The 15100-nt window shown below is 42.4% G+C and overlaps 1 protein-coding gene across 1 annotated transcript in view; it reads right to left on the bottom strand.

Annotated features, from left to right (window-relative positions):
- Nucleotides 1-15100, bottom strand: part of hcn1 (hyperpolarization activated cyclic nucleotide-gated potassium channel 1) — a 173524-nt gene that overhangs the window by 14975 nt on the left and 143449 nt on the right. The window contains exons 6-7 of the mRNA XM_014138939.2: nt 11019-11259; nt 4573-4737 (exon numbers count right to left, since the gene is read on the bottom strand). Coding sequence (XP_013994414.2) covers nt 4573-4737; nt 11019-11259 — 406 coding nt within the window. The remainder of the gene's footprint in view (nt 1-4572; nt 4738-11018; nt 11260-15100) is intronic.

The raw sequence follows: 15100 nt of genomic DNA, 5'->3' as shown, positions 1-15100 counted from the left end.
CCAACATACCAACTCAAACTCAATAAACCAACAAAGAAGAAACAAACCAACATACCAACTCAAACTCAATAAACCAACAAAGAAGAAACAAACCAACATACCAACTCAAACTCAATAAACCAACAAAGAAGAAACAAACCAACATACCAACTCAAACTCAATAAACCAACAAAGAAGAAACAAACCAACATACCAACTCAAACTCAATAAACCAACAAAGAAGAAACAAACCAACATACCAACTCAAACTCAATAAACCAACAAAGAAGAAACAAACCAACATACCAACTCAAACTCAATAAACCAACAAAGAAGAAACAAACCAACATACCAACTCAAACTCAATAAACCAACAAAGAAGAAACAAACCAACATACCAACTCAAACTCAATAAACCAACAAAGAAGAAACAAACCAACATACCAACTCAAACTCAATAAACCAACAAAGAAGAAACACACAAACAAACAGGAAATAAATACAAACCACAAGCTTAATCCAGGTTTGAGCCAACATTTGCACACTATCGTTCTGCAAATTCAACTTGTTTTTATAAAAATCTTCTCACAGTATCTGTTATATTTAAAAGACACTGGGTACCTGTACACAAAAACTCCCATCATATCGCCCTTTTTGGTAATAGTTGTTAATAGTATGATAAAGTGCCTGAGCAAAATGAAAGTTTGTTATAGATAAAATTCACAATAACTTTATGCTATTATATATCAAATGTTTGGCCATGCAATTCAAACAAATGTCCCAGAGTTCCAGTTGAATACCCTCACCATACTTTATCCATGTGATGATAAATATCCCCAACCACTCCTATCCAATTCCTATATTCCTACGGTAATGATCCATGACTCTTTAATGCTTTACGCTCATAGTTTCAAACTACCGGTCATTTGAATAACATTAGAATATTTGTTGATGTAATGTCATAATTGTAATGTTAACTTTAACATGCCATAAAGCATGTTTAGTAAGTAATCTTAAGATTTATACTTGATCTATTCTTTTACAGAGGGGGAGTTGGACGACTCCTTTCAATTTTGTGTGATTTATAAAAAATCTAAAAAAAATCTAATTAGAATTGAATATTTGAAACAGCTAATGTTTCTTTTAAATAATCTCCTTATAAGTTATTTTAAGTTATATGTTTCTCATTGGTTCAAACCAGGTGGGCCAAGTCTGGCTAAAATCCTTCAAGAAAGTGAAAATTTTAAAGCCGAAAGTAATTGAGGAGTGGGCTAGGGATTAAATGAGGGCAAAATAATGTGTACATTATAAAAGTAGACCTCACATGGAGAAACAAACAATTCTGACATCCCTACTAAGCTCACTTCAAAATGAAGCCTATCTATGCAGAAACCAAAAGTTGAGAAAAATAATATTGCTGATTTCTAAAACGTTGCATACGACATCAGTTAACTTCGAACTTCTGTCAAAATGTGAGACCTGACAAAAAGGCACTTGTAACGTAATAAATATAGCTTACCAAGCCACCTGCTGTATTCTGTCCTTTAATAAAGATAAAAGATTATAGACTTTTCATGGAAACATAACGGCCGTCTTAGGACAAAGAGTACATACAGTACACACAATATGAAAAGGGTGCTTTCTCAATACGGATGCATTACCTATATGCATTACTAGTGCAATATTCTACAAGCATTAGATGCTATATGCTTTCTTCTCCTTATGAGTGTGTGGCCATGATGAAATGTGAATTTTAAAGGCAACCTCTCCAGATAAATATCAGACAATATTTGTAGCATCAAAGCAGCCAATTGAGGAGCAACAGTTAAACCAGATTATATCAGAATATTTCCCAAATATTAATATAGTACAAATCTAGTACATTATGAGTATAATTATTTAAAAGGGAGAAGTTATTTAGGAAAAACAGCATAAAAAAAGATGCCCTGGTTGCATTACATACATGTGCCCCTTTTTTCAGTCATTATAATCATTCTGTTTCTATCTGATTCATTGATTATCTTTCTTTATGACTTTAGTTAAATTGCCACTAATAACGGCAAAGTTTGTCTATGTTTCTCCAACAAATGAAAGGAACATGGCTTGGCAGGAACCAGAGTGAGAGGTGAAGGAACTGGCCGTGTACAGTAGCTAGGGTTACAACATTTAGTAGATTCCACAAATTTCCAAGTTTTCCAGAAATCCAGGTTGGAGGATTCTCATATCTCCTGATTATTCCCTCCTGATTGCAGGAATATCCCATCCGAGATTTCTGCAAAGCTGGGGAATTTTGGGAAAGTTGCCAGACGCTAAGGGGAGTCATATATAATGTCTACAAGCCGTGCCTGTCAAGCAGGATCAACACAGGTCAAACCTGGTCAAACCTGGTCAAGCCTGGTCAAGCCTGGTCAAGCCTGGTCAAACTTGGTCAAGCCTGGTTAACTTTGAGGCCTCTGGCTCCCTGCCCTCCCTCCCTGGTGTCACATGCCCAGCTCAGGGCCCCTGTTTTGGGGGCCAGGCCAGTCTATGGCTGCTCTGGCTGGGCTGGTCCTTGGGACGGGGTCGGGGTGCTGCTCATACCCAGGTGTGCAGGTGAATGGAGACGGAGGCACATGCAGATGAATTATAGCTTCCATCCACTCGCCAGAAGGGGTTCCAGTTGGGGGTCAACACCAAACCAATGAAGGGATGGAACTGACACCCTCCTGGACAGACAGATCTGACACCCTCCAGGACAGACAGATCTGACACCCTCCAGGACAGACAGATCTGACACACTCCTGGACAGACAGATCTGACACCCTCCAGGACAGACAGATCTGACACACTCCTGGACAGACAGATCTGACACCCTCCAGGACAGACAGATCTGACACCCTCCTGGACAGAAATATCTGACACCCTCCTGGACAGAAATATCTGACACCCTCCTGGACAGACAGATCTGACACCCTCCTGGACAGACAGATCTGACACCCTCCTGGACAGACAGATCTGACACCCTCCTGGACAGACAGATCTGTAGTGCTGAGCGATTAACCAAAATGTTTTGTTGTTGTTGTTGGTTATTAAACAACGAAATGACCGACGTTGGTTCAATTACTGAAATTCCATTTAGTTTTTTTTTTTTTGTGAGCCCAATTATTCACCAGAGAAATCTGAGAAATCAAGTCAAGAACTATGTGGAATGCTGGGCTGATGGGGTGTAGTTTTCATTAAGCAAATATACAACCTTGTTCAGTGCAGAAACTTGGTAATTAACTACAATGACCATAATCCATTGTGCCAGTTTTGTCCGGCTCAGAGACATATCAGCGAGGAAGAGGCGAAGCGAGAGGTTTCATTCTCGCCAAAATCTGTCCAAAATAACGCAATGCTTTTCTATGGACATACTTTGGACCTAAGCTTGTCGCCTGCCTTCCCGTCTTTGGGACAACAACTCCTATTGTTAGGGTGGAGACACGAGCATCTCGTCATTAAATACAGATCTCTGGACGGATACACTTCTACACCTGCTAGGTTAGGTTAGATACACACAGACTGCATGAGAGAGGAATGTACATAACACAACGACGAGAGAGAGGGACAGAGACAGTTTGTGAAAGTATACCTTCTCTATTTTGAAGAACTAGAAAAATGATGTTGTCAGACAGCTCTGCAGCATACCTAGGCAGGCTAGCTAAATAGGATGACTACAGACAGTACAGTATGGAGAGTCATAACATTAAATGGTCTGGCTGGCTGCTACTGTCGGAGCAGAGATGAGATGATGACTTTAAGGAATAAAAAATAATAAAGTCATCAAATAAAAACTAAGTAATAAAAACACAACTGAAATAATTTACTAGTTTATTGTGATTTCTATTGATGTCTAACCAATGTGGACCTGACTGAGACAATGGAATATTTTCAATGTTTTGGCAATTGAATGTTCACTATTTTTGTCTTTGGAATTTCCATTAAAAAGCTCTAAAATCAATGTAACGTCATTATTTCATAATGCATTTAATGCAACACAACAACAAAAAATCGAAACCGAAATTGAAAATCGTGATAATTTTTTAATAATCGAACCGAAACCGAACAGACCTCAAAAAGCACTAATCGCTCAGCAATTACAGATCTCACACCCTCCCGGACAGACAGATCTCACACCCTCCCAGACAGACAGATCTCACACCCTCCTGGACAGACAGATCTGACACTCTCCCAGACAGACAGATCTGACACCCTCCTGGACAGACAGATCTGACACCGTCTCGGATTGACAGCGACATGCACTGCCTTCCATTTATTAATGACACAAAACTATCAACGTTACAAATGTAAACAATTATTGTAAAGATATGTTATCAATGTAAAACATTTTATAAAATGAAGTTAACTTGATGGAAAGAGAGAAGGAAAGAGCATACAGGCCATGCAGAACCATGGCAGGCAGACAGACAGACAGACCGACCGACAGACAGACACAGTGCTGTGAAGGAGGGCAAACACTATGAAGACAGTCACATACACATGGCACGGCACAGGCAGGCCATGACAGTGCACCAATCCCCACAGCAGAGTAGCAACACATGGTCACGGTCTTACCGATACGGTCCAGGCGGTCGATGGCTACGGTCTCGAAAGCGCGGCGCATCATGGGGTACTCCTCCAACACCTCGTTGAAGTGATCCACAGAGAGGGAGAAGAGACGGCAGTAGGTGTCAGCGCGAACGCTCGCCGTGCGTCTTCCCTTCGTCAGCAGACAGATCTCTACAGAAACAATAGAAAAAAAACACACACAATAAGACTCTTGCTTTGTGATGTCACTGAAATAATACCATATTTCTGTTTTGGTCATAACAGAAGGACACATTTCCACACACTTTCAAAAGCTCTCCAGTTTTGTTTTGCGGGGAGACCATGGGTCGGGTTTCCTATATTTATGTCATTACTACAGGATGTCACTACACTCTTTCTAAGCATTTTCTGTTTTGGTCTCTATGCTGTCTAAGGCTTGATGGCCAAAATGCGTACATCCATTTTCAGTAATACATTATTTGCGAGTGTTGCAGATCTTTGACAGACACACAGGGAGGGAGGGAAGCAATGGAGTGAAAAATTACAGCCCTAACGAAGATCAGCTCTAACCCGAATCTGAGGTGTATAACCTCCAACATGGGACAAATGACCATATAAATGAAGAATGAAGTCCAAGGTACAGCTGGATCTAATGCACGCAGCCTTCATCGCTGCATCGTCACTAGAGCAGTGGCGAGTCAATTCATCACGTTGTCACTTTGAGCTAATGATTCTGAAATGTCAGTGTATGAATGTTAGTGTATGTACTGGCTCGGGCTGCTACTGCTACTGCTGCTACTGCTGCTGCTGCTACTGCGGCTGCTGCTGCTGCTACTGCTGCTGCTGCTACTGCTGCTGCTGCTGCTGCTACTGCTGCTGCTACTGCTGCTGCTACTGCTGCTGCTGCTGCTGCTGCTGCTACTGCTACTGCTGCTACTGCTGCTGTTGCTGTCTAGCGTAGGCATGTACAGTACAGAGAGTCAACTGTATAAACACAGTGATTCAATCGAACACAGAGAACTGCCCTGTGAACTTTGATTGTCTTTTGAAGATGATTTTTTTTTTTTGAGCCGACATCCTGACATCTCAGCGATCATCAGGGATATTTAAAGTCTATCACCGTGCACAGGTATAGATAACCTGTGCTGGATTGACTCCCAGCCTGTATGTATCAAGTGTAGTTCCCATACTTCAGCTTCATATTAAAGTGGTAGACGACCCTCTACTGATGCCTTGTCCCTGGACCTTATCTCAGACCTTCAGATGGTATGTATAATATGTTAACCACTGGGACATTATGTGCTAGTTCTGTAATTACTGGACTCTGCCCTTGGACATGTTACCCCTCAAATTAGACGCAACTCTTGGATCTAATTCAGGCAACGTAAAGATTCCCCCTGCTACAAGATTAACCCTGCTACAAGCTACAGTGGGGTCAACCATCCTAATAGACCTATCAGAAAGACGGCCACTGAGAAAGTAAACCCATCTTGTGCCCAGTGGCTAACTGATGCTTGTTTATGAAAGCATTAATATTTATCGCTAGTGTGTAGACAAACAGGTCCCAATACCGCAATATCTTCTTCAAAACCCTAAGTCACAGTGAAAGGGACATGAATTCTTGGACGTTTGTTTGAGGACAATGCCCTTGACATTCACAGCCTAGATTTCTACTGTGAAAAGCGTTAGCTGCTATAGAGCTGCCTGCCATAGCCTGCAGGATGTGAAAACAGGACTCCCAAACTGTGAGTGTGAACAAGGTGTTAGCGCTGTTATAATAGAAAAAGCTCCTCCTAAGTGCGATCTCCGTTGGCACAGAGAGAATCCATGTGGTGCTATGAACAGAGGCTTCAACACTGAGCATCCTATTTGCTATATAGTGCCCCTTAGGGCTCTGGTCAAAAGTAGTGCACTATATAGGAAATAGGATGCCATTTGGGACACACTCCCATACCATGCCCCCCCGTCTCTATAATCGCTTCACACTAAAAATAATGAGCTAGCTTAAAGAAATACACTGAACAGAGATAGAGCAAAGAGAGATACAGCAGAGAGAGAGAGCAGAGATAGAGCAAAGAGAGAGAGAGAGAGCAGAGAGAGAGCAGAGATAGAGCAAAGAGAGAGATAGCAGAGAGAGAGAGAGCAGAGAGAGAGCAAAGATAGAGCAAAGAGAGATACAGCAGAGAGAGAGAGAGAGAGAGCAGAGATAAATCAAAGAGAGAGACAGCAGAGATAGAGCAGAGAGAGAGCAGAGATAGAGCAAAGAGAGAGACAGCAGAGAGAGAGAGCAGAGATAGAGCAAAGAGAGAGAGCAGAGAGAGAGCAGAGTGACAGCAGAGAGAGAGCAGAGATAGAGCAAAGAGAGAGACAGTAGAGAGAGAGAGAGCAGAGAGAGAGGAGAGAGAGAGCAGAGAGAGAGCAGAGATAGAGCAAAGAGAGAGACAGCAGAGAGAGAGAGCAGAGAGAGAGGAGAGAGAGAGCAGAGAGAGAGCAGAGATAGAGCAAAGAGAGAGACAGCAGAGATAGAGCCGGGTGACAGCAGAGAGAGAGAGAGAGAGAGAGAGCAGAGATAGAGCAAAGAGAGAGACAGTAGAGAGAGAGCAGAGAGAGAGCAGAGTGACAGCAGAGAGAGAGAGCAGAGAGAGAGAGCAGAGAGCAGAGATAGAGCAAAGAGAGAGACAGCAGAGAGATAGAGCAGAGAGTTGGAAATACATCGCAGCAGAGAGCAGAGAGAAAGTTGCATCTGGAGTTAATTGTATTATTTGACAGGTGGCAACCCAGAGGAAAGGAGGAAGGTTAGCAGTTAGATGCCTGAGTTGGCGAGACATTAGAAGGTGTTTCTGTCACTCTCACAAATTAGTGGACAATCAGTTAGCTTAGCTCTCCTGTCCTCTGTGTGCTTCCCAAATAGCACCCTACTACCTATAAAGTACAATACTTTTGACAAGGGCCCATAGGGTTCAGGTCAAAAGTATTGCACTAGAAATAGGGTGCCATTTGGGACTCAGAATCTCTCTCCTTCAGGGCGGACAGTGTGGGAACAGAGCCTGGGCACCCAGCACTGTAGAGTAGTTAACTGGACTACAAGCTGATCTGGGTTTACATACTATTAGAAATAATGTCAAATACTTTATCTAAGCTTGATTGCGCTTGACTGGCACAATGGAACCAATAGAATAGTCACAAGGAGTGTAAACTACAAATCACGCCCATCTGGCACTCCTGTTAGGCTAGAGCAAATGCTCAACAGATTTGAAAGGTTTCAAATAGTATCTGAACCCAGATCTGGTTGGGAACAGGGTATAGTCACCCAGCCTTGAGGCGTAGACATCTGGACAACCAGGTTTGGAAGTGTGAGACCTGGGAGAGTGTGATTAGCACGCTAACTCTAGCTAGTTTGTCGGTACGACAGAGTGATTAGCATGCTAACTCTAGCTAGTTTATCGGTAGGACAGCGTGATTAGTACGCTAACTCTAGCTAGTTTGTCGGTACGACAGAGTGATTAGCATGCTAACTCTAGCTAGTTTATCGGTACGACAGAAAGTCAGACTCAGGAGTGATTAGCATAGCGTTCCTGGTTAGTATTCCATATTAGTGTTGGTTAGATTTACTTTTAGCATGCTAATACTATCCAGTAGCATTGGGCGTAGCTAGCCGGCTTGCATCAGTGTTATGGCCGGGTCCTCTGTCTGTCTTTGGCTAGATCTGGGGCTATGTTATGCTGCTGACAATGTGGTTCAGTGAAGGGGAAGTAGTGAGGTTCCTGACTGGACCAGCTGCTCTCAAGTCAGCTCACTTCCTAATGCCATACTTATGCAACGACCAACAGAGGGGGGGGGTGTATCACTACCCACCAGATGGGCAGCAGGCCGGAGCAGGTGGCTGGCATCAGCATAGCGTGGCAAAATGACGGGCTACACACACACACACACACACACACACACACACCCTTCATGCTGCCTCAAAAAGAGTAGAGGCTCTGTTTCATTTCAATTTGATTTCTATTCCCGTTTGGGGCTTACAGTGCACACCACCATCACACACAGCATGCTGCAACTAAACACAATTCACTGGTGACAGGAAATAACCCCAGGAAATAAATAAATAGGATATGTCCCAAATAGCACCCTATTCCCTATATTAGTCTAGGTCAAAAGTAGTACACTATATAGGGAATAGGGTTCCATAGGGCACTGGTCAAAAGTAGTGCACTATATAGGGAATAGAGTTCCATAGGGCTCTGGTCAAAAGTAGTGCACTATATAGGGAATAGGGTTCTATAGGGTTCTGGTCAAAAGTAGCACACTTTATAGGGAAGGGGGTACCATTTGGGACACATACATAGTGTGCAGAGCAGGAGCAGAAAAATTATAATATACACAGAACAATCCCTAGAAGGAGCCTCTAACTGTCCCCTCGCTGTGACCCGTTTGGATTACAGCCTTCATTTGCCCCCTGGTTCACCTTCCAAAGTCACTGGCCTCTAGGCTGCCACTAGTCTTGCTCATAAAAAGCACAGGCCCTCTCACTGCAACTATTTCTACTATTCGTCTCTGTCACCTGGCTGCTCTGCGAACTGCTATAAAAAAAATGTTGTGTAGAATAGAATAAAATAGAATAGATACTTTATTTTTCATTTGGTTAGAATGCAAATGTGTCTTTCACCTTTTCCCCACAGGTGTGTATGAGCTGCCTGAGAGGACAAGAGGACCAGAAAATCATGAATTACTGTAGAGTGTACCTGTGAAATGGTCTCTATAAAATACTGTAGAGTGTACCTGTGAAATGGTCTCTATAAAATACTGTAGAGTGTACCTGCGTAATCGTCTATAAAATATGGGGGCGTTCAGAGTAGGCTATCAGAGTTGAATGACACATTAGTGAATATTAGGCAGTCACAACAAAAGGATATAACGTCGGACAGCTTCTTTAAATTCATCATTCATTTGAAACGTCTTTAATAAATGTTAACAGAGTTACCTGAACAAGTTTGTGCAGTCACAATTATACCCCCTGTAGCTCGATCTGACAGAGATACACAGTGTGTAGTTAATCACTATTGACCAACTGCTGTTAAATCCAATTACAGCGGGACTCATTCATTATACCCTCCTATAGGACCCAATCTTAAGTTTCTAGTTACTCCCCTTGGTCCACTATGTCTTAATCAGATGCAGCCCTGTCTACTAGAGTTAGGGTTAACCCTACTGTCTACAGGGTTGCTTTGACATAAAGGCTAAACTAAATCTGGGAAATCATACTAGTGGATTAATCATTTGATTATAATACAGTACATTTGCTTATCTAACATGCATCAAAAGCAAGGTATGATAGAGTTTTTTGATTGCTTGGCTGAGGTTACCTGTTTTTAATTCAATTAATCGTTTGGGCTAGAGGACCAACGGTATTAAATAATTGGATGTGAGGTTGTTCAGACAGCTGGGGAGTTTGAATGAAAAAAATCCTCCACTGATTTGTTTTTTGATTCACCGCTTTTTTCCCCCCCAGACAGGCCATATCTATCTGGAAGATTGCATGAGGCATGCAAACCACACAGCCAGAAGATATTCTTAGAATCCTAAATCATCTTTCCGTGGGAGGGAGTGAACTTGGATTAAATGAAAAATGTAACATCACATCCCTTTTCTAAGAATAGTTCAAACCTGCTTCTCTCTCTCTTTCATGACATAAACGAGACGCCTGAGAAAATGTGGCAATGTAAACAATTGCCTTTAAATTAATCATTTGATGGCAAAATATTTGATAGTTTTATATAACGTGCTAGGGAGATGGGGGGATTACTCCCTCAATTATGCAAAAGGGACATTCTCAGTTGGCTGCTGCTGCAGAGCCCAAACGCAGAGCAGATAGCCATGCAACCTTTGTTTGTCCTCTGGGTGCTCTGAGCCCTGATCTCGAGCTTGGCTTGTCTCCCCTTCAACCCCCTCTACCCCGCCTTCCACCACCCCATCCAGATTAATTTTATATCATTGGAGAAGCTCCCATCCCCAAAAAATTGAATCTACATCGGCAGTGATGGGACATGACAAACATTGAAAGCAGAGGAACTGAAACTGGAGAGACACTGCTGACTGAGTGTTGCATTCATATTCACTGTATACCCAGTGCTTAATATGTGTAAAAACAGGATATATCTAAATGGATGGAGTGGGTCTGAGTATGCATTTACAAGGGTTTGTCAGGGTTGGTTTAAGAAATGCTCTTTTTTCATGTTTAAGCTTGGTACCTGTTTAAACACTTTTGATCCCTATGCCTAACTTTACACTTTGGCTCTATTGGTCAAATATCCATTTCCAATAGAGAAAAGGTACTGCAGGTAACACACACACACACACACACACACACACACACACACACACACACACACACACACACACACACACACACACACACACACACACACACACACACACACACACACACACACAAAGTCTTTATTTTCCCTACGTACCTCCAAAGTAAGAGCCATCAGTCAGCTTCATCTCTTTGTTAAGCTTGGTGATGACACTGGCCACACCATGTTGGATGAAGTACATCTTCTTGCCCACGGTGCCCTCCCTGATGATGTAATCGTTGGGCTGGAACACCTCGAACTTCAGCTTGCTCAACATGCCCGTCACGAAGTTGGGGTCTGCGTTGGCAAACAACGGCATGGTAGCCACCAGCTTCCGACAGTTGAAGTTCACAATTTCCTGGGAATAAAAGATAGAAAAATATAGTTTTAGACGAATTGTTCATAATAAATATTGTGAAAACTATAACAAAGGCGTTTGACAAAGTGTCCCTTTCTCTGGTGGATATGAACGGTATCTGTCAATTAGGGCAAATTATTTTCCTATCTTGACCCCCTGCTAGTCCTTCTTGATTACATATAGCTGCTGTCAGGCTCGAACGTCAGGGCAAATAAGAGTGGTGATAACGGACAGCCTTGGCGAGTTCTCCAATTACTTTTTGTTAGTGGCTATATCAAATGCAATTTGTTATAATACTCTAATGGGACACGTCCAAGTTCAACATGTAATCTCAATATTCATCATGTCTCTGCATTGGAATGGATGTAATATCTACAAAAACACTTTTCATCAATCTTTGGGGTAACTTTTGGTGCTATTGTCTTTGATGATGATGATCATGACCTTAGTCTCTTCAGAAACAACAGGAGATTGTTTGTCATTCAGGGTTTGTTTGAGAATGGCTGTCTTCCAATGTTTCAGTTTGGGGCTTGTCTAAAGTATAAGGAAAATGGTACTCTAGAAAATGTGCAGAAACTTGTCTCTGATGATGATGATCTTACCCTCAACAGAGGGCAATGATCTCTCTGGTTATCTCAGACAACAACAGGAGATTGTTTCCTATATGGGGGTCTGTTAGTGTTTACTGAGCAGTGCCTGCCTGCCTGCCTCCCCTCCTCTGTCTCTGTTGCCATGCAGACAGACTGACAGACAGAGCTTGGCCTTCACTGTTCCACTAACCACTTACTCACGTCCTGTGAGAGATGATGACTCTCCAATGGGAGCATCTGAGCCAAGGATACATCAGCCAATCTCCTGTTCGGCTGGGTTTTGTGCTGTTAGCTCAGTACTGAGTCAACAGTAGCAGTGGGTTCTGACCTCAATCATGCACAACGATTAATGAATTAGATGCTCAGTATTCAGCCCGGCTTGGCCAGGATGGAGCCCCACTAGGGAAACAATCTTTAGACTTTATCTATTTAAAGCAGCAAACCTGTCCCATGGCAGCGGTGCCTGGCAGTATAAATAGCTGCCTAGCTGCAATGAAACGATGTCCGACCAGCTGCAGAAATTGTCGAGATGAAACTTTAACTGTTTTCTCACCATAGGATGAACATCATCATCATCACCCAAACACACTCTTCCCTGATTCACTGCCTTCAGAAAGTATTCATACCCCATGACTTATTCCCAATGCTGGCTTGCTTCTGAAGCTAAGCAGGGTTGGTCCTGCTCAGTCCCTGGATGGGAGACCAGATGCTGCTGGAGGGCCAGTAGGAGGCACCCTTTCCTCTGGTCTAAAAAATATCCCAAATTCCCCAGGGCAGTGATTGGGGACATTGCCCTGTGTAGGGTGCTGTCTTTCGGATGGGACATTAAATGGGTGTCCTGACTCTCTATGGTCACTAAAGATCCCATGGCACTTATCATAAGAGTAGGGGTTTTAACCCTGGTGTCCTGGCTAAATTCCCAATCTGTCCCTCATCCATCATGGTCACCTAATCATCCCCAGCTTACAATTTACTCATTCATCCCCCCTCCTCTCCCCTGTAATTATTCCCCAGGTCGTTACTGTAAATGAGAACGTGTTCTCAGTCAATTTACCTGGTAAATAAGGGTCAAATAAAATTAAAAAAAATATAGAATTCTACATTTTGTTGTGTTACAGCCTGAATTCAAAATGGCTGAAATTGTTATTTTCTTCACCCATCTACACACCATACCCCATAATGACAAAGTGAAAACATGTTAGATATGTTAGCACATTTTGCCTGTGCTTAGCTCCATTCCATTTATTTTTTATCCTGAAAAACTCCCCTGACCTTAACGATTACAAGCATACCCATAACATGATGCAGCCACCAGTATGCTTGAAAATATGCATTGGATTTGCCCCAAACGTAACATTTTGTACAAAAATTCAGGACAAAAAGTGAATTGCTTTGCCCCCCCAAAAAATCAGTATTACTTTAGTGCCTTGTTGCAAACAGGGTGCATGTTTTGGAAATATTTTATTCTGTACAGGCTTCCTTCTTTTCACTCTGTCAATTAGGTTAGTATTGTGGAGTAACTAGAATGTTGTTGATCCATCCTCAGTTTTCTCCTATCACAGCCAATATACTCTGTAACTGTTGTAAAGTCACCATTGGCCTAATGGTGAAATCCCTGAGTGGTTTCCTTCCTTTCCGGCAACTGAGTTAGGAAGGATCTTTGTAGTGCCTGGGTATATTGAAACACCATCCAAAGTGTAATTAATAAGTTCACCATGCTCAAAAGTATATTCAATGTGTGCTTTTATTTTATGTATTTTTCATCTACCAATAGGTGCCCTTATTTGCGAGGCATTGGAAAACTTCCCTGGTCTTTGTGGTTAAATCTGTGTTTTGAAATTCACCGCTCGACTGAGGGACCTTACAGATAATTGTATGTGTGGGGTACAGAGATGAGGTAGTCATTCAAAAATCATGTTAAACACTATTATTGCACACAGAGTGAGTCCATGCAACTTATTATGTGACTTGTTAAGCAAATGTGTAGTCCTGAACTTAATTAGGCTTGCCATAGCAGAGGTTGAATACTTATTGACTCGAGACATTTCAACTTTTCATTTATAATTCATTTGTACAAATTTAGAAAAACATCATTCTACTGACATTATGGGGTATTGTGTGTAGGCCAGTGACACAAAATCTAAATTGTATCCATTTTAAATTCAGGCTGTAACACAACAAAATGTGAAAAAGTTCAAGGGGTGTGAATACTTTCTGAAGGCACTGGATGTCTGGTTGTCTCTGTTGTGCTGTGTGATGCCTGCTGTGATACGCTGAGCTGAGCTGAGCTGAGATGAACATAGCTGAGCTGAGATTAACCTAGTTGAGCTGAATTTAGCTGAGCTGAGATGAGCCTGGCTGAGCTGAGCTGAGATTAATTTAACTGAGCTGAATTTAGCTGAGCTGAGATTAACCTTGTTGAGCTGAATTTAGCTGAGCTGAGATGAACCTAGCTGAGCTGAGCTGTGATTAACTTAGCTGAGCTGAATTTACCTGAGCTGAGATTAACCTAGCTGAGCTGAGCTGAGATTAATTTAACTGAGCTGAATTTAGCTGAGCTGAGATTAACCTAGTTGAGCTGAATTTAGCTGAGCTGAGATTAGCTGAGCTGAGATGAACCCAGCTGAGCTGAGATGAACCCAGCTGAGCTGAACTGAGATGAACCTAGCTGAGCTGATCTTAACCAAGCTGAGCTGAGATAAGATGAACCTATCTGAGCTGAGCTGAGATGAGATTAATCTAGCTGAGTTGAGCTAAGATTAACCTAGTTGAGCTGAGCTCAGCTGAGATTAACCTATCTGAGCTGAGCTGTACTATGCTCTGCTCTGCCGGGATGGGATGAAATATGCATTCCTGTCCAGTTCAGTGCTCTGTGGATCTGTCTTGTTCTCAGTATTGTGGGCAAGACTGGGTTATCTGGGCTTTGCTTCACTGTGCTGTACAGACCTATGCGTGTGCTCTACTGTGTTAATGCTGCCTTGTGCTCTACTGTGTTAATGCTGCCATGTGCTCTACTGTGTTACTGCTGCCATGTGCTCTACTGTGTTAATGCTGCCATGTGCTCTACTGTGTTAATGCTGCCTTGTGCTCTACTGTGTTAATGCTGCCTTGTGCTCTACTGTATTAATGCTGCCATGTGCTTTACTGTGTTAATGCTGCCTTGTGCTCTACTGTGTTAATGCTGCCATGTGCTCTACTGTGTTAATGCTGCCATGTGCTCTGCTGTGTTAATTCTGCCTTGTGCTCTACTG

Source organism: Salmo salar, chromosome ssa13, assembly GCF_905237065.1.
Source record: "Salmo salar chromosome ssa13, Ssal_v3.1, whole genome shotgun sequence".
NCBI lineage: Eukaryota > Metazoa > Chordata > Actinopteri > Salmoniformes > Salmonidae > Salmo > Salmo salar.
This window is presented reverse-complemented; position numbering and strand designations above follow the sequence as displayed.